Raw genomic sequence first — 20,430 nt, 5'->3', positions numbered from 1 at the left:
ACCTACTGTGTGCCAGACATGGTGCTAGGGGCTGGAGATCCAGTGGAACGAGATATATCCCTGGGTGGGGGTGGGAGGTCTATCTGGGGGGGATGCAGGTGAATCAGCAGGCAATCGCATTGCCAAGGGTGATAGTGGGGAAGACAGGTCCTATGGGGACGCAACTCATGCTGGGGGTGGTCAGCAAAGGCTTCCCAGAGGAAGTGATGCTTACCTTGAGATCTGGCCTAATTTCACAGGTAAGGTGGAGCAGAGGGATTCCTTTTTGTCTAACAGTCTGGTATGAAAATAGAAAAAGAAGCTATACTAGAGAACTCCTCAGCACCCATTTTCTGGGGGTGGAAAACCCCAGACCTCAATTTTTCCCCAAAACCACAGCCACAGTGGCACCATACAAAATATTGTTGTGTTTACATACAGCCAATGGTAAAAACCAAATATGGCTTTCTGTCCCCAGAGGCGCACCAAAATAACTTCCATGTAAAAGATTGCCAGAATCAGATTACTTGTGTTTGTTAAGGTTTCTTCATCTGTAAAATGAAAATGACAATACCTTGGGAAAAAAGTTTGTCAGAAGGCAGTGATATCCAATTAAAATGTTTTCCATTCATGTAATACATTTTGTTTGCATTCCTGCTATGTGCCAGGTGCTACGCTACGTGCTAGATTCTGGAGGAATGTCCTCCACGCTCCATCACCATCAAACAGAGCAGAATCATGCTCTGTTCTCAGGATGCCAAGATGGATGAGATGTAGTCTTAGTTCCCAAGGCCTGACAGCAGCTCTGCTTCAGTGGTGCAATTCTTGCGATCCTGTTGGGGGTCTGTGATCAATTCCTGACCAGTAAAAGTTTCGAAAGACAGCAAAGAGCAGAAGGTGAGAGCGTGGCCTCAGAATGAGAGGGACAGAGGTCAGAGTCCCAGCTCTGTCCAAAAGAGATTTTGGAGAAGTTGCTTACCATGCTTTGAACCTCAGTTTCCTCATCTGTTACATGGAGATAATAATACTAATAACCCCACAGGGGTTGTTGTGAGGATTAACGCCCACAAATCACGTGACATGTAGTACGCCTTCAATAGTACAGCCATGGTTGTGACTGTTGATCAGCACTTACAGTCAGGGAAGTCCCTCAGTCCTTAGTTTTAAAAATATAATTGTGTTCAGTTAATTCTCAAGTGCCTGACTGGAGCCACTTAAGAGAAAAGCCAGGGGGGACTTCCCTGGCGGTCCAGTGATTAGGACTCAGCTCTCACTGCGAGGGCCAGGGTTCCATCCCTGGTTGGGGAACTAAGATCCCACAATCCATGTGGCACAGGCAAAAAAAAAAAAAAAAAAAGGAGAGAGAGAGAAAAGCCAGGAGGGAACCTAGGGTGCAGTGGAATTGCATCTAGAAATGGGTCAGGTGGAGGTGACAGCAGTTAAAGGGAGCGGGGAGATAAGAAGCCACATCCCCACCCCAGCTTCCCTTCCTCAGTTCTCCTAAGGATTCTGCTGCCACCACCAAACCAACCAAAACTACACTCTGCCCTGGACAAGCCAGGAAAGCCAGCTCAAGCCCTACTACCTCCCTCTGCCAGGAGCTGTTGTTCAGGCATCCTGGTGTTGGACCCTTGCTCTCCTAGGCCAGTCCCATCCTCCCCTCCCCAAAAGTGAGTGACACTTTGTGATGAACACCTCTCTTCTCTGGAAAGGCAGCAGTTGGATAGAAATATTCTTTACATACAACCCAGGACAGGACAGTTGTAAATGTTGGAAGCACATCTTCTCTGCCCCGGGCCTGAAGCAGCCGGGATGGAGGTGGTAAGATGGTTCCATAAGGTTTGACAAGAGCTGCAGAAGAGCGATCAGACTGGGCTGTGATCAGACTCAGCCTCTCTGGGGCACATCTAGGGACGTGGGCTGTCTGCTCTGATCTCCCTCCTGCAGCCCCGCCAGCGTACCAAGCTCCTGAGACACAGAGGAGAATGTGGGATCTGAGTCTCTTAATGCTGTTAAGCAAGGTCATGACCATTCAGCTGTTCACTTCGTAGCTATTTATTGAGCCATGCGTTGCAAGGTCAAGCAGGCCCTGCTTTCAACCCTGAGGACCTGGCAGTGAACAAATAGACATCATCCTTGCCCTCATGGAGCTGCTGTTCTAGTCGGGGAGACACACAATAAACACACACAGATAGATACATAAGATGTCACGAGAGGTTTGTTGAAGAAAACAAAGCTGGGCTAGAGGATAGAATGACAGGGGTGCTGCTAGACTGGATTGCTAGGGAAGGCCTCAGGAGGGATGGAAGGAAGTGAGAGGGGATCTTACAGACTGATAGGCCGAGGGAACAGCAAATGCACTGCCCCTGAGGTGGAACAGCAAGGAGTGTGGCAAGAGCTCAGTGGGCAATGGGGCAGTGCAGGAGGGGTAGTGGGGGCCAGCACACGGAGGGCTCAGGGCCCTGGTGAGGAGTTTGGACCTTACCGTAAGGATAATGGGGAGCAATTTGAGGGGTCAAGAGCAGAGAAATAATATGATCTGATGTATTATTTTAAAGGATCCCTCTGGCTGCCTGGGGAGCAGGTAACCAGTCCAGAGGCCACTGCTGCAATCCAGGCAAGAGCCGACGGTAGCAGTAACAGTGCAGAAAGCAGTCGATTCTGGACGTATTGGGTTGGCCCAAAAGTTCGTTCGGGTTTTTCTTTAACGTCTTACGAAAAACCCGAACGAACTTTTTGGTCAGCCCAATGTTTGGAAGGTAGAACTGACAAGGTTTCCCGAAGGGTTGGATATGAGGTGAGAGAGAAAGGAGTTGCTATGGACCGAATTGTGTGCCCTTAAAGTCATATGTCAAAGTGCTAACCCCCAGGGTGATTGTATTTGGAGACGGGGTCTGTGGAAGATAATTAGGTTTAGATGAGGTCATGAGAGTGGCCCCCTCATGATGGGATCAGTGCCCTTATAAGAAGAGACACCAGAGAGCTCCCCGCGCCTCTTTTGCTCTCGCTTTCACGCTCGCCCTCTCTGCCAGGTGAGGACAACAGCAAGAAGGTGGCTGACTGCAAGTCAGGAAGAGAGCTCTCACCAGGAACAGATCGTGCGGGCACCCTGACCTCAGACCTCCAGCTTCCGGAACTGTGAGAAAAGAAAGTTCTGTTGTTGGAACACCCAGTCTATGGTGTTTTGTTATGGCAACCTGAGCTGACTAATATATGAGTCAAGGATGGTACCCAGGTTTTTGACCTGAGCCACTGGTGGTGATCCCATCTCCAGCAGGGAACCGAGAAGACCCCTCCCAAATGCAGCCTGTTTCTCCCTCCAGGCTGAGAGATTCGCTTTCCAGACTCTGTACTTTAGTTCCGGCAGGTGATTAGTTCGGGCTCTTACCTGCGTGCCCCTTCTTCAACTAAAAGAGGACTTCACCTTCAAGGCCCACCTCAAGTATGATTCCCTGCCTTTGGGCTCCTTGCCGTGTGCTCCCCAAATTAGAGTGCTGGATGCCCCGTTGGGATTTATACCTCCACCCCTTCTCTGGACTGGGCCACCTTGAGGGCAACCCCTCTACTGGGCATGGCATGGTCCGCACTCCCAATTCCTGACTGCAGTGTTGGGCTGAAAGGAGACAGGACTTTGACTCCACCAGGGTGAGTCCTTTCCTGCTGCAGGGAGTCCTTTCCAGATCTCCATCCTCGAGGGCCTGCCCTTCCCTACTGCTGCCTCTGCCAGGCCCTCCACCCTGAGACAGCTGGTCAGCTGGCAATGGAGCTAAGTCATCACACCGGTCCCCACCTTCCTCTGCCAACAACACCTTCACCCTAGGCTTGCAGCTCCAGCACTCACAGCTCAAGCCAGTAGCAGGTTAGCTCCCATGGAGGGGGCAGGCCGCACCCCTCCATCTCCGTGGGCGTGGGCAGCGACGGTGGACAGGAAAGAAGGGGACCCCGCCCTGTTGGCTGGGCTGGGCTCCCTGGCTGGCTCTCAGTGTGCTCTTCACCGTCCTGTCTTCTTAGCCAGACCAGTTTGTAAACAGTATTATCCTTCCCGCTTACTCATTCAATAAATATTTATCTATTTAAGTATTTCATTTTATTAGCCATTTAAATATGCAGCAAATGGCTACTGAGAGCCAGCTATGTGCCAGGCACTATTCTATGCGTTGGTCATACAGCAACGGGAAAAGCTGTCAAGAACAGGAACAAAAAACCCCTGATTTTTCACTAATGTGAAACTTACTAAAGTTCTTTTTAACTGTATTGTTTTAAAATGTGTCACTACTGGGAATTCCCTGGTGGTCCAGCGGTTAGGACTCGGCGCTTTCACTGCCGAGGCCCGGTTCAATCCCAGGTTGGGGAACTAAGATCCTGAAAGCCGTGCCACGTGGACAAAAAATAATAATAATAATAAAATGTGTCACGACTTGAAACTGGTGGTCTGACGGCATCAAATTCCTGCCAAGTGGTTTGCAAATATCAGATGACAAAACCCAGAAGATCCTGAGTTCAGGAAGGGAGAAGCTGGGCCAGTGGGGTGGAGGAGTGTCTTGGGGAAATGCTCCCAGAGAACTCCTCCTGGGTTCTGACTCTCCCCTTCCGATATTCATTTTTACAAGCTCTGGACACACCTGAAGTTCCGGATTCAGTTAGAACTGCCACATCTGAGATGAGCAATAAACAGAGAGGCAGGTTCAGGTGAAAACCACAGGAGGGTGTTACAGGAACTGGGGCTGCTTTATCTGGGCACTGGAGGTCTTAGATTGCGGGGGCTACAGATGGCACTATTGGGTCCTGCCTTCACCATGGAATTAGCTTACTAAGTGCTTGGAGAAAGCTGTAGGAGTCAGACCCAGGTTTAGGTACAAGAGCCTTCTAGCACCCAGACCTGCTGCCCTGGGAGGAGACTGGGCTTCCTGCAGCTGGGCTGGAAGCTGGGTAATTCCTGGCAGGAGAATCATAGACACAGAGGGGTAGGGGGCCTAAAGCACACTCACCAGAGCCACTGCGGGAAAGTTGAAAAGGCTCAGCAGATGATTGTGAGAGACCCCATATGGAAGCACCCCCTCCCTCAAGTGAACCATGCTGGCCTGGTGGAGACGCTGGATCAGTGTCCCTCTGAATCATTTGGGTTGGGGAAGAAACTCTGAAAAAATACCAGTGCCTGCCCCCACCCCCAGAGACTTTGATTTAATAGGTTTGGGTGGAGTCTCAGCACCAGTATTTTTCTTTTAAAGCTCTCCAGACAATTTCAACGCATAGCCAGAGTTGAGGATCGCTGATATAGACCAGCACATCAGCCCCCTGCCACCGGGGAGCTTGTTAGAAGGGAGAGATTGGGAATTCCCTGGTGGCGCAGGGGTTAAGAATCCGCCTGCCAATGCAGGGGACACGGGTTTGATCCCTGGTCCGGGAAGATCCCACATACTGCGGAGCAGCTAAGCCCATGCGCCACAACCACTGAGCCCACGTGCCACAACTACTGAGCCCGTGCGCCACAACTACTGAGCCCACGTGCCACAACTACTGAAGCCCGGGCGCCTAGAGCCCGTGCTCCACAACAAGAGAAGCCACCGCAATGAGAAGCCCGTGCACCGCAACAAGGAGTAGCCCCTGCTCGCTGCAACTAGAGGAAGCCCGCGCACAGCAACAAAGACCCAATGCAGCCAAAATTAAATAAATAAATCAATAAAAGAAAGAAAGGAGAGCTCTCAGGATCTGCCCCAGACCTACCGAATCAGAAACTCCAGAAGTGGGGCCAGCAGTCTGCATGGAACAAGCTCTCTGGGTGATTCTGATGCATGCCGACGTTTGGGGAACTTTCAGGCCTTTTCTAGCTCTAAGAGTCTCAGAACCTCAGAGAAACAAAGGTCGATAATGGCTTACCCTCTTCACCAAGGATGTGTGTTCATGTTTAACCTGCTTAGAGAACAAACCAGTCAAACCAGTCAAACCTGAGATCACAGAATGGTTTCACTTCTTTGTTAGTGTCTCACTTCGTGAAAAATCCAAACCAAAAACTACCCATCTTCAGACTTTTTCAGTAAGTGTTCAGTTTGGCAGCAAACAGTGGTCCTTGAATTAGATGCACCCATCACCTCCTGTCTCAGAAATCTACTACTTGAGTCCTTAGGACCCTACTGTCTGCTTTATGAGGTCTTCACTTATGGGACCCTGCCATCCCCTTGGTTTTCATCCCATCCCCAGGAGTCAGTGTCAGTACACAGAGGGAAGGACCTACCAAGCAAGAGTTGGCCCAGCTCACCCAGAGAAGAAAGTGGTGGCAAAGCAGGCTTGAGCAGAAGATGTCAGTCCGGGCACCACTGTTCATTCAGTGGAAAAATGCCAATGTGTCTGTGGTAAAGGGAAGGGAAAACCAAAACCCTGTGTCAGAGGAAGCCCACAGCAGAGGGCTTATTTGCAGGGAGGTAGTTTAGCACTCCGCGCTGGAGGTTCTGGATGAGACTAGAAGGCTGTGAGGATCCCAGGGTTTCCATCCATCAATTCCACCCCACCCCCTCTGCCCCAGTGTAGAAGAGAAGGAGGGACCCAGGCTCCACTCAGAGATTTTTCTCCGGGCCTTTCTCTTGGCCTCAGAGCAATTAGAAAGGCCCCAGAACCCGAAAAGGAATCAAGCCCTGGAGAGGAAGTAATGGCAAAATCTAGGATCTCTAGAATACACAGTCAGGTAAGAAGGAAGAGGAACAGTAGTTAGTGAAATCTCAGCCCCATTGAGGGGAAGGTCAGGAGGAGACGGACACTGGGGGAATGCCGCTCAGGCACACCAGCCATTTTCCTTCTCCCGTACCCCTCCGTGCAGTTCCCTCTGAGACACTGTCATGAGGATGTCCCAAAGGCACTATCACGTGTTATAACAGGCACCTATTCTGTAAATTCTCTGGACCCTACCTCTTGCTCCACCTAATGCTGTGGTGACAGTTTCATACAAGCTTCAACCAGCTAAGTGCAGGTACAACCTCTCAGTGTCTCTCCTTGGAATCTGTGCCACCCCTCCCATTTATTGCCCTGGGGCTTCTTTGCAAGAACCTACAAAGACTTATGCATGTGCAAACTGGAAGCATGGGGGTGCTAGGGACTGAATGTAGCCTCCCAAAATTCTAAACTGAAACTGAAACTCTAAGTTGAAACTGAAACTCTAAACTCTACCCCCTCAATGTGATGGTATTAGGAGGTGGGACATTGGGAGTTGATTAGGTCATGAGGGTGGGGCCCCCATGAACGGGATTAGTGCTCTTAAAAAGGGACCCCAGAGAGCTCTATCACCCTCTTTTCACCATGTGAGGATACAAGAAGTTGGAAGAGGACCCTCACCAGAACTCGACCAGGCTGGCACCCTGATCTTAGACTTCCAGCCTCCAGAACTATGAGATTAAAATTGTTATTTATAAGCCACTCAGTATACGGTACTTTGTTTTTTTGTTTTTTGTTTGTTTATTGAAGTATAACTGACTTACAATATTATATTAGTGTCAGGTGTACAACATAGTGATTCGATTTGTATTTTATTTTATTTTGTTTTGTTTTGTTTTTTTGGCCACACTGTGTGACTTGCGGGATCTTAGTTCTCTGACCACGGATGGAACCCAGGCCCTCGGCACTGAGAGCATGGAGGCCTAACCACTGGACTGTCAGGGAATTCTCTCGGTATCTTTATACATTACAAAATGATCACCACTATGGTACTTTGTTACAGGATCCTAGACTAAGACAGGGAGTTAACAATAGTGGGGCACTCTTGTCCAGCAGGGGTCAGGAGCCAATAGATACATTTCCCCTTTTCATTACCTCTTTTCATTTCATTTCATTTCTCAGAAATGGTTCTGAGATCCATTTCATGAGGCTCCTCAAAAGGTCCTGTGGGATTGAGCATGAGTCACCTGTAGTGGTGGCCAACTGAATGATGCATCTTTATATCATCTTTCCCTTCTTCCCTGTCCACTCTGCTTGTTCTGCGTACCTTCTCTCTGGATCGCATTCCCAAATAAACTACCTGCATGAAAACACTGGATTCAGGCTTTGCTTTTGGGAGAAACTGGCTAAAACAACTGGTTCCAGACTAGAATGAAGACTATCAGGATGGGATTTTGGAGCCGGATCACTTTTTAGTCAGATGGCAAAAAGGATTCCATTGTTGGCAATTCCTGGTGTATTATAGCATCAAATAACTAAGATTCTCACCCGTGGTGGACTGGGATGTGGTAAAAGGTGAAGTGCTGGCATTTGTGATAGCTATGACCCTTTAATGGCATGGGGGCAATGGTAACTATAAGGGTTGGCTGGCTTTTAACTGCTTTGGAAGCCTTCAAAAAAAAGAAAATTATAGGCTCAGGTCAACCAACTAACAACTCAAGGCATACCACGAAAGTCAGAGAGCCTCTTTGGCAATGTCTAAGGAGACTCTCACCTAAGTTGCAGGGCAGACAGTGAGAAAATCAGATACGGGATCTAACTGAGGGTAGCAGAACAGCAAAGGAGACTGAATGCACAGCACCAACAGGTCTCCTATATCAAACTCAGGACCCTGATAGGAAAAGAGTAAGACTCAAAGACCTGGAATGAGACATCTGTGCACATGAACCTGAGAATTCTGAACCTCCAGCTTCATCTGAACACTCCAGGTCAGCAGAAGCAACCCTCTCCCCTTGCAGAGATTAGCACCACCATCAAATACTTAAAGGATACAGGGATGGTAGTTTCGTTGGGATAAAGTGATGGATACATAAGGGTTCATATACTATTCATTTTTCTGGCTCCTGCAGAAGCCAGAGTGGATGATAATGGGTTACCATAAATTTAACCACACGGTAGCCCCAATCATAGCCGCCATACTGAATGTGGTATATTTACTGGCCAGCTTCTAGCATTGATATGTGACTATTGGTCTGGCAAGTGTGTTCTCTATCCTCCTTGGTAAGGATGGTTTAAAGCAATTTGCCTTTATATAAGAAGGACAGCAGTACACAATCACTGTCTCGCCATAGACATTAGCATGCTAACCCTCCTGGTCTCTAACCAATAGAGTCTGCAGGGAACTCAATTGTCTTGACACACTGCCCAACATATGCCAGTCCACTCCACTGATGATTTACTAATTGGACTTGACGATCATGAAGTGGTAAGTAGTTTAGTAAGACTAGAGGATTCAGGCTCCTGACTGCATGGCTGTTAGTGTGACTGACGCCATCTTGGGCCCTTACAGTTTCTCCTGACCTTTCGCTGACCCTACCCAGGAATGTAGTGTGCAGTGAATCACTTCTCTGTCATCAAGGGCTTTGTAGTTAATAGATATTGCCTAATAATCATTCGGACTAGGTAGCCTCTATGCTCTGTTAGTCCCCAAACAATGATGAAAAACCTTCCCTGACGTATTCCCAGTGCCCACAGGACTAGTTACCCATTCACAAACCTTAACTTAGGAACGTACGTCCTGTTTCCAAGCACCTACCCCCATACCCTAGGTTAACTATAAAATTATCCCAATGGCCCCTCTGCGGTATGGAAAGCAGCTCGATCCCAATCCCACCCACTGATCTACTGATTATATGGAGCTGCCTCGTTTTTCAGTCTCAAGATGCCTTCTCAGTTTGGTGCGTGCTTTTCATTCCCTCTGTCCTCCAACACTGCAACATTGAAGAAATTTTTAGGGATCCAATAAGCTGAGGTATGCCAGAACATCGCCCCTAAAGTGAAGGACAAATAGTTGCATTTTGTATCCCCTACCACTAAGAAGAATGGTAACTGGCAGAACTCTTTAGATTTTGGAGGCAACATATCCCACACGTGGGACTATTGCTCCAAACCATTTATTAGGTGACCTGAAGGGCTATCAGTTTTGAGTGGGGTTCAAAGCAAGAGAGAGCTCTATGGCATGTCCAGGCTATGACTGAAGCTGTCCTGCCACTAAAGCCACATGACACAAAAAAACACAATGAATCCAAAGGTCTCTACAGTGGATTAGAACATTGTAGAGAGTCTCTAAAAAGCCCCAATAGGAGGGCTGTAACACAGACTCAGGGTTCTGGAGCCAAACTCTGCCTACTGTGAAAGAGAATGTTATCATTTGAAAAATGGGCTATAGGGCTTGAGCACAGACCCAGCGCTGACTATGGGACATCGAGTGACTATTCATCCATAGCTACTCGTCTTGACTGGGTATTATCAGATCCATTGAGTCATAAGATTGGGAGGGCACAGCAGCAATCCATTGTACAATGGGAAAATGGCATATTTGGGATTAGGCCTGAGCAGATCCAAAAGACCCATGCTAATTACATCAACTGGTGGTCCAGACTGTCTATGTCCTTTGCTCCAGTGCTTTTCCCTCAACTCATATCTATGGCCTCATGGGAAACTTTCCAAGACCAACTGACAGAGGAACAAAAACTCAGGTCTGATTTTGAACACTTCCTATATATTTGATATTAAGGTATTATTGCTATTTTCAAGTGTAATAATAATGTTGTCACTTTTCAAAAGCATTTATCTTTTAGTGATACATACTAAAATATTTACAGTGAAATTATGTAATGTATGCAACTTGTTTAAAATATCATGAGAGGGGGGCTTCCCTGGTGGCGCAGTGGTTGAGAATCTGCCTGCCAATGCAGAGGACACGGGTTCGAGCCCTGGTCTGGGAAGATCCCACATGCCACGGAGCAACTAGGCCCGTGAGCCACAACTACTGAGCCTGCGCGTCTGGAGCCTGTGCTCCGCAACAAGAGAGGCCGCGACAGTCAAAGGCCCGCGCACCGCGATGAAGAGTGGCCCCCGCTTGCCGCAACTAGAGAAAGCCCTCGCACAGAAACGAAGACCCAACACAGCCAAAAATAAATAAATAAATAAATTTATAAAATATCATGAGAGGGGAAATGAATGGCCATGGTTAAGCCTGAGTTAGGGATAGATGGGAGTTCATATACTATTCTATTTACTTATGTGTATGTTCTAAATTCTCTGTAAATCAAAGTTAAAAACAACAACTCAGTCTGGTCCAGAGATGGGTCAACATGATACACTGGGGTTAGCTGTAAATGGGCTGCTGCTGTATCACAGCCTTACTCAGGGGTGGCTTTAAAGGACACCATGGAGGGAGATCCTTCCCGGACCAGAGCCTTGAGCATCGAACCTAGCCAGTCGTTTACTTTGTATGGCAGAAGTGGCCTGAGGTCGAGTATACGTGGAGTTCTGGACAGTAGTGATGAATGGCTTGGCTGGTCGATCAGGGGCCTGGAAGGAGAAAGACTGGAAAATCAGAGACAAGGAAGTACGGGAAAGCAAATATTGGTGGAAAATTTGGGAAAATAATTAAAGTAACTTTTGTTTCTAGTAATCAAATTATGTTCCTAACAGTGAAAGAAGGGTAATTTGGCTCTTTCATTCTTGAAGATGTTTTCATCTAACACTACCTTAGCCTTTCCAATCAAAGCTAAGGACAGCAGAGCCTGAGAGTAGCTCTTCCTCTCACGGAACTCTTAGCCTTGTGGTGCCCAGAGCTCTATTCTCTGCCTCTTCATTCTCTAGGTGATCTCCTCCAGTTTTGTGGCTTTCAATATCATTAATATACTGATGTCTATGGAATTTTTATCTCCTCCCAAGCCTCCCCCATGAATTTAAGTCACGTATCTAACTGCCTGGTGGACATTTCCACTTAAATACATATCAAGCATCACAAATCTAACACAGTCAGAACCTTGCTTCTGCATCCACCCCTTACTATTCCTCCCCCAGGCTTCTCCATCTCATAAATGACAACTCTATCATTCCAGTTGTTCAGGTCAAAAATCTAGCGTCATCCTTGACTTCTCTTTCTCTCATACATCGTATCCATCCATCACCAAATCCTGAGACCTATACCTTCAAAATATATTCAGACTCTAAACATTTTTCACCACCTCCGTAGCTACGACCCTGGTCCAAGCCGCCTTCACCTCTTGCTCGGATTATTAAAATAACCTCCTCCTCCTCCCTTGCCTCTATACAATCTATTCTCAACACAGGAGCTAGAGTCACCCTGTCAAAATAAATGTATTTCTGATCACATGACTCTTCACAATCCTCCAATGGTTTCCCATTTCACTCAGAGTAAAAGCCAAAGTCCTGGGCTTCCCTGGTGGCGCAGTGGATAAGAATCTGCCTGCCAATGCAGGGGACACAGGTTCGATCCCTGGTCCGGGAAGATCCCACATGCTGCGGAGCAACTAAGCCCGTGCGCCACAACTACTGAGCCTGCGCTCTAGATCCCACGTGCCACAACTACTGAAGCCCTTGTGCCACAACTACTGAAGCCCGAGCACCTAGGGCCTGTGCTCCACAACAACAGAAGCCACTGCAATGAGAAGCCCGCGCACCACAACGAACAGTAGTCCCCGCTCGCTGCAACTAGAGAAAGCCTGCGCGCATCAACGAAGACCCAATGCAGCCAAAAATAAATAAATAAATAAATATTAAAAAAAAAAAAAAGCCAAAGTCCTTAAAATATCCTGCAATGCCCTACACATCATCTGGGATTCTCATCACCTCTCTGATCTCACCTCCTTCCACTCTTCCTTGCAGTCATGCCATTGCAAATATCTTGACCTGTTTGTTCTTCCAGAATTCCAGGCACGCCTCATGGTCTTTGCACTTTCTGTTCCCTTGGTCTGGAATGTTCTACTCCTATATGGCTCATTCCCTCTCTACCTTCAGGTCTCCGCTCAAATGCTACTTTCTCAGTAAGGCTTCCCTTACCTCCCACAATCTCCCCCTTCCCCCCATTACACTACACCAAGGGTTTTCACAGTGTTGGTTTCAGGACCCCTTTACACTCTTAAAAATTGAGGACCCCAAACAGCTTTTGTTTATATGGGTTGTATCTCTCTATATTTACTTTGTTAGAAATTAGAACATTTAAAAATATTCATGTATTCATTTAAAAACAATAGCAACCTCATGTTAACAAATATTTTTAATAAAAATAACTATAATATCCAAAACAAAATTAGCGAGAGCACTATTTACATTTTTACAAATCTCTTTAATGTCTGGCTTAATAGAAAAATAACTGGATTCTCATACCTGTATCCAATCTGTTGTGATGTCACATCCATGTAGCCTCTGGAAAACCCCACTGTATACACATGAGAGAATGAGAATGAAGGCAAATAATGTCTTAGTATTACTTACTACAAAAATTGTCTTGACCTCAAGGATCCCCTAAAGGGGTTTTAGGAACACTCAGGAGTCCCTGGCCCCATTTGCAGAACTGTGTACTACACTATATTTTAATAGTTCTTATTGTCATCCAACATAACTATGTATTTACTTGTTTTCTTACTGTCAGTCTCCCTGCACTAAAATGAAAACTCCATGAGATGGAGACTTTGTTCTGTCCACTGCTCTATCCCCAACTCCAAGATCAGTGCCTGCCACATGAGAGGCACCCAGTAAATGAATGAATGAAGAAATGAAGAAAAAAGGAAAAACAAATGTTATCATTTTTAGGATTATCTCATCACGAAGAATGCAGTGATGCTGTAAAACACCTCATTTTTAAAACAATTCCATTGATGAATTTATCCTGGAGTCTCAAGTACCTATCACCCAGATAAGACAATTAACCACCTATGATCAATTTTATTTCATCCACACCCCAACCCAGCCCCCTCTACCAAGGTTCTTTCGAGGCAAACCACAGACATCATCTGTATATGTTTCTGTATGTATCTCTAAACATGAGGACCCTTATTTTCAACATTTTATTATGAAAATATTCAAACATATATTATAGTTGAAATTTTTCCAGTGAAAACTCATGGATAACCAATACCTAAACTCAACCATAACATTTTATTCTATTTGTCGCGTAATTTATCTATCCATCTTTCCATCTATTTTTTTTTTTTGATGCATTTCAGAGTGAGTTGCAGACATCAGTATACTTCACCCCTAAACCTTCTGTATGCATATCATTAACTAGAGGTCAATATTTGTTTACAGTTTCTTTTTTTTAAATTTATTTATTTATTTATTTATTTTTGGCTGTGTTGGGTCTTCGTTTCTGTGCGAGGGCTTTCTCTAGTTGCGGCAAGCAGGGACCACTCTTCATCACGGTGCACGGGCCTCTCGCTATCGCGGCCTCTCTTGTTGCAGAGCACAGGCTCCAGACGCACAGGCTCAGTAGTTGTGGCTCACGGGCCCAGTTGCTCCGCGGCATGTGGGATCTTCCCAGACCAGGGCTCGAACCCGTGTCCTCTGCACTGGCAGGCGGATTCTCAACCACTGCACCACCAGGGAAGCCCCTACAGTTTCTTCTTAAGGTAAAATTTACATCCGATGAAACGCACATATCTTAAGTGTACCATTTGATGAGTTTTGACAAATGCATACTTTTATGTAACCCAAACCCTATATCAAAATATAGAGCCATCAACCAGAAAGTTCCCTCTGCCCCTTCCCAGTCAATTCTCATTCCCACTCCATCCCCAGAGGCAACTGTTGTTTTTAGTTTTGTTCCATCATATATTAATATTGTGTGTTCTAGAGCTTCAAATAAATGGAATGGTACAATGTGTGCTCTTTTCTGCAAGATGCCTATCACTTAATGTTTTTGAGATTCATTCATGTTGTTGAATGTATCAGTAGTTTGTTCCTTTTTATTGCTAAGTAGCACTCCATTGCTTGAATACAACATTTTATCCTAACCTATCTATCATTATGAAATGTTCCTCTTTATCCCTAGCAGTACAATTTGTCGTTTTTTTCTTTTTCTTTTTGGCTGTGTTGGCTCTTTGTTGCTGCACACGGGCTTTCTCTAGTTGCGGCGAGAGGGAGCTACTCTTCATTGCGGTGCGCAGGCTTCTCATTGCAGTGGCAGGAAGAACCGACATCTTTACAAGATTGAGTCTTCCTTGGGACTTCCCTGGCAGTCCAGTGGTTAAGAATCCGTGCTTCCACTGCAGGGGGCGTGGGTTCCATCCCTGGTCAGGGAACTAAGATCCTGCATGCTGGGCAGTGCGGACCAAAAAAAAAAAAAAAAGGTTGAGTCTTCCTATCCATGAACATGGAATATGTTTTCATTAAGCGTGACTATAAATTTTTTTACTGAATATATTTGACAAATAACATTGTGTATATTTAAGGTGTACAATGTGTTATTTTGATATATTTATATTTTGTAATATAATTGCTGTTGTAGTGATACTTACCACATTACATAATTATAGTACAATATTGTTGTCTAAATTCATTATATGGTGCATTAAGACTATGGCTTACAACTACTGAGCCCACGTGCCACAACTACTGAAGCCCGCGTGCCTGGAGCCTGTGCTCCGCAACGAGAGAAGCCACCACAGTGAGAGGCCCGTGCACCGCAACGAAGAGTGGCCTCCGCTCACCGCAGCTAGAGAAAGCCCCGCGCGCCGCAACAAAGACCCAACACAGCCAAAAATAAATAAATAAAATAAATAAATTTATTAAAAAAAAAAAATATGGCTTATTTACTACTTGTTGCAAGTTTGTACCCTTAAACAACATTACTTTTTTATCCCCCCACCCCCATCCCCTGAAAACTACCATTTTACTTTGCTTTTCTTTTTTGTTTGACTTTTTTAGATTCCACATATAAGTGATATCATACAGTACTTGTCTTTCTCTATCTGACTTATCTCACTTAGCATAATGTGCTCAAGGTCTATCCATGTTGTCACAAATGGCAGGATATCCTCTTTTCTCATGGCTGAATAATACTCCATTGTGTATACATACCACATCGTTTTTATCCATTCATCCTCTGATGGGCATTTAGGTTGTTTCCATACCTTGGCTACTGCAAATACTGCAATAAACATGGAAGTGCATTTACCTCTTCGAAATACTGTTTTCATTTCCTTTGGGTATATACCCAGTAGTAGAATGCTGGATCATATGGCAGATATATTTTTAATTTTTTGAGGAATCTCCATATTGTTTTCCATAGTGGCTGGACCAATTTACATTCCCACCAACAGGATATAAGGGTTCCCTTGTCACCACATCCTCACCAGCAACTGTTGTCTTTTGTCTTCTTGATGACAGCCATTCTAGTGGGAGCATGACTCTTAAATTTTAAGTGTGAATGGAGAGATCACTGGCTAAGGGAAGAGGGGACCCCATTCAGACTTTATTCAAAAATTGCATTCTGGGGACTCCCCTGGTGGTGCAGTGGTTAAGAATCCACCTGCCACTTCAGGGTACATGGGTTCGAGCCCTGGTCCGGGAAGATCCCACATGCCACAGAACAACTAAGCCCATGCACCACAACTTCTGAGCCTGTGCTCTAGGGCCTGTGAGCCACAACTACTGAGGCCTGAGCGCCCTAGAGCCTGCGTGCTGCAACTACTGAGCCCACATGCTGCAACTACCGAAGGCCATGTGCCTAGAGCCTGTGCTCCGCAACAAGAGAAGCCAATGCAATGAGAAGCCCGCACACCACAACGAAGAGTAGCCCCTGCTTGCCACAACTAGAGAAAGCCCGCACGCAGCAACAAAGACCCAACATGGCCAAAAAATAAATAAATAAAAATAAAAATGAAAAAAAAAATGTTAAAAAAAAATAAAATAAAAATAAAAAAATGTTAAAAAATGAAAAAAAAGTTAAAAAAATGAAAAAAAATTGTTCAAAAAAATTGCATTTTGATGAGGATGAGATGATGAAATAAACATACTTCCAGACATAACTTATCCTTCCTTTTTCCAAGCAGTTTGGTCTAAACTTATCCACAAATATCTTTGTAAAATTATTTAAATTATTTCTTTCTCTTTCTCCATGGATAATAGCTTAATCAGAATTTTTTCAATGCCCAACCCCAATTCCTCAAGCTTCATTTCAGCCTTATTCCTGCTCAGTCCTCTTTAATTATACAGAATAAAGAAGTCTCTCTGAAAAACCCTTCAAAGAGTTGAAGCCAATGTGAAGTCCTCTTCTCAATCACTGCTTTCTCACTTCCTCCTCATCTCTGTTTTCAAGCCTAACTCTCCTTTCATCTTCTCCACATTCCACGGGAAAATAAACCTCTGGAAAAAGGACCCAGTCTCAATCTCAAGAATAATTTGCCAACACATCTGTAAAAGAAAGTGGTGACTAATGTGGCTCAAATGGCTAAGCCAAACTCAGGTGTCCCCTTCTCAAACACTGAAAACTTATGGCTGGACTTGAACCCTCATTAAAGCTAAACTGACTTCCCAACTTAGAAATTTCAGGATGCAGTCTCTTGGTGTTTCAAGCTCAAGACTAGTCCTTCTCTGTAATTTAGCTCAGATTTACCCATTGCCTGTCTTTATTTCTAAACCCTTTATCCAGATCCTGGTAGTTTTGTATCAGATTACTATTATTATTATTATTTTTTTTTTTTTAAGTTTAAGTTTTTGGTTTTTTTTTTAATTTTTATTTATTTATTTATTTATTATTTTTGGCTGTGTTGGGTCTTCGTTTCTGTGAGAGGGCTTTCTCTAGTTGCGGCAAGAGGGGGCCACTCTTCATCGCGGTGCACGGGCCTCTCACTATCGCGGCCTCTCTTGTTGCGGAGCACAGGCTCCAGACGCGCAGGCTCAGTAGTTGTGGCTCACGGGCCTAGTTGCTCCGCGGCATGTGGGATTTTCCCAGACCAGGGCTCGAACCCGTGTCCCCTGCATTGGCAGGCAGATTCTCAACCACTGCGCCAACAGGGAAGCCCCAGATTACTATTATTAATTAGTGCAGGCCTCTCCATTTCCATTCTCCCTTCACCCCAAAATGTTCTACCCATTATATGTGCCTTGCTGCTATTTGAAAGCCTCTAATTGCTCTCCAGTGCTTCAAATAAAATCAGAGCTGGGACTTCCCTGGTGGCACAGTGATTAAGAATCTGCCTGCCAATGCAGGGGACACGGGTTCAAGCCCTGGTCCGGGAATATCCCACATGCCATGGAGCACCTAAGCCCGTGTGCAACAGCTACTGAGCCTGCGTTCTAGAGCCCGCGAGCCACAACTACTAAAGCCCACGCACCTAGAGCCCGTGCTCTGCAACAAGAGAAGCCACTGCAATGAGAAGACCGTGCACCGCAACGAAGAGTAGCCCCTGTTCACCACAACTAGAGAAAGCCCGTATGCAGCAACAAAGACCCAACGCAGCCAAAAATAAATAAATAAATAAATAAAATTTTTTAAAAAAAGAATGAAAATCAGAGCTTCTAACAGTTGTTACCAGAATAATTCCCCAGGGAAAGCTGCTCTGTCTGTTCTCAGCTGCTCTACATTGTGACTCATATCCTATACTCTGGGCATAAAAAACCCTCTTATCCTAATTTTTGATGACTTATTCTCCTACCTCTAGGTCTTTGTCCAAGCTTCCCAACTGACATGGAACTACCTTACTTCATCTGTCCATGTCATCCAATGCAGCTCCTTCATCAAGTGGCACCACTTCCTCCAGCAAGATTCCACGATTGGTCCAGTATCCTACTAACCTCTATCTCTGAACTTCCATTCCCCCCTAGAGTACCACTAAATTTTACAATGAATTTTTTTTCTTATTTGCCTCGTTAGATAGTAAATCCCCCAAAACTCTCTCTTCTGTAATATGTAACCCCACGTGCCTTGTATAGTGCTTTGCACTCAATGAGCACTTACTATGAACTTGTGAACTAACCAACTACTTGTAGAATATATATGCCCAGATTCCACCAAGGGTTTACTGGGAAGAGAGTAGGGAAAACATACACAATAACTTTGTTCCACAATTCATTTACTGAATTGGGGCAGGTGATTTAACAACAGATTGCAAGATAAGGTTGGGAGAGAAGAGTTCTGGCTTTCTCTCCCAGGAGCCAGTTGTGTCATGGATGCTTGTAAATTTTCAAAAATAGCCATCTGTTGTTGGGCAAGCTGGGTCTCAAGCTGGAGACTGGCATACATACATTCTAGGAGTCCTAGGCATTCCTTGGGCTTGTGGTCAATTCCTGAAGGAAGAGCAATGGAGGTGCAAAGGAGACAAAAGAGAGATTTTATAATTGTACTGAGGTGGGAAGGGCTCTAATAAGATGACCGCTCTAATCTTTCTGGGCACAACTCAACCCAGATGCAGCTGTGCTCAGCTGTCACCTTCTCCATGAAGCCTACCTGGCCACCCTATTTGAAACCAATCCACTGGAACTTATTACCCACTCTCTTGCTTTATTTTTCCCTTAGTACTTATGATTATTTGGCATATTTTGTAATTAGTTACGTAATTGTTTTTAATTGTAATTAGTTATGTAATCCCCCTTCTAGAATGTAAGCTCCAGGAAGGCATAGATTTTTGTCTGATTTGTTCACTAGTGTGTCCCCGGCACCTAGAACAGTACCTGGCGCGTAAGTGTTCAACAAATATTTGATGAGTGAATGAAATGGTCTGAGAGTGAGGCCTAACTTCCCTTTCAAGAGCTCAGGGGATGCCTCAGCATTCTTCTTACCTGACATAGTAAGGTCATCAGCAGTGACCCGAAGTTCTTCCTGTTGTCTAACTTTGACCAGTCTCGCTGAAATCAATTCTTTTTCTGATGTTTTCAACTACATTATCTGCATCCAGCTCTTAGTTAACCTTGGTAGTTATTTATCCATTGTTTGTGTATTTATTGGTCTTGACTTCTTTGTTAAACTCTGAGGTCCTCAAAAACAGGACTCATGACTGTCTAGTGCGCTGTTTGGCTTCCCACAGGTATGCTAAATACCCACTGATTTCGCCATGGGAGGATGAATAACTGAAATGCAAAGAAACTGAGTTAACTGTTACTATTTCCTTCCCTGGCCACTTTTTCAACTAACATTACTAGCAAGCAATAAAATTTTCAGCCAGCTCCAGCCACCTGCTCCATACAACCTTTCCCCCTGCTGAGTCCATTTGGGAAATCCACCCTGCATCCTTCCTTACCTGAGGACAGCTTTGTTGCCGTGATTTTCAGGCAAGTGGCTGGTGGGGAACTTGCTTGAAGATTAATAAAGCTGGGGGTGGGTTTGGCTCAACAAAGAGGCACAGCATTACCTTCCTCTTTAGCTGGAACAAAATCAGAGGCAACTAAGTCAGAGTTCATTCCGACAAGGGACAGCCTAATTAGATCCCTGCGTCTGGTCTATGAATGCAAGTGCTGAGACCCTGGCCTGAATATCTTCAAAGAAAGTTATATAAGACAAAAGAGAAACCATAGTGGGACTAAGGGAAACCAAGCAGGGTTGGGATAAGCTAAAATCTAATTTGCTTATATTCTGCAAGTTCTTATTGATCTGTGCTACATGCTGACTACTGTGCTGAATGTTAGGGCATACAAAAGACATCTAAGACATGGTTTCTTAGGTGTTTAATATCTACTTAGGGAGACGAATCAGACACTGGTGAAATGGTGATATAACAACACAGGACATAAACAATGAGTCTGACAGCCTCGGGTGAAAGTAAGTCCTTTTATCTT

At 45.2% G+C, this 20,430-nt stretch overlaps 1 protein-coding gene across 1 annotated transcript; it reads right to left on the bottom strand.

Annotated features, from left to right (window-relative positions):
- Positions 1 to 619: 619 nt before the first annotated feature.
- TSACC (TSSK6 activating cochaperone) lies at positions 620 to 20,055 on the bottom strand. The gene is given in 5 exon segments (XM_036867751.1): positions 620 to 812; positions 11,050 to 11,232; positions 13,045 to 13,096; positions 18,904 to 18,945; positions 19,896 to 20,055. Coding segments are annotated over 5 exon segments (534 nt in total). The 3' UTR covers positions 620 to 715.
- Positions 20,056 to 20,430: the final 375 nt, after the last annotated feature.

The sequence above is a fragment of the Balaenoptera musculus genome, chromosome 1 (genome assembly GCF_009873245.2).
Source record: "Balaenoptera musculus isolate JJ_BM4_2016_0621 chromosome 1, mBalMus1.pri.v3, whole genome shotgun sequence".
Taxonomy (NCBI): Eukaryota; Metazoa; Chordata; class Mammalia; order Artiodactyla; family Balaenopteridae; genus Balaenoptera; species Balaenoptera musculus.
Note: the sequence above shows the minus strand (reverse complement) of the source record. Positions and strands in the feature narration are given on the sequence as shown.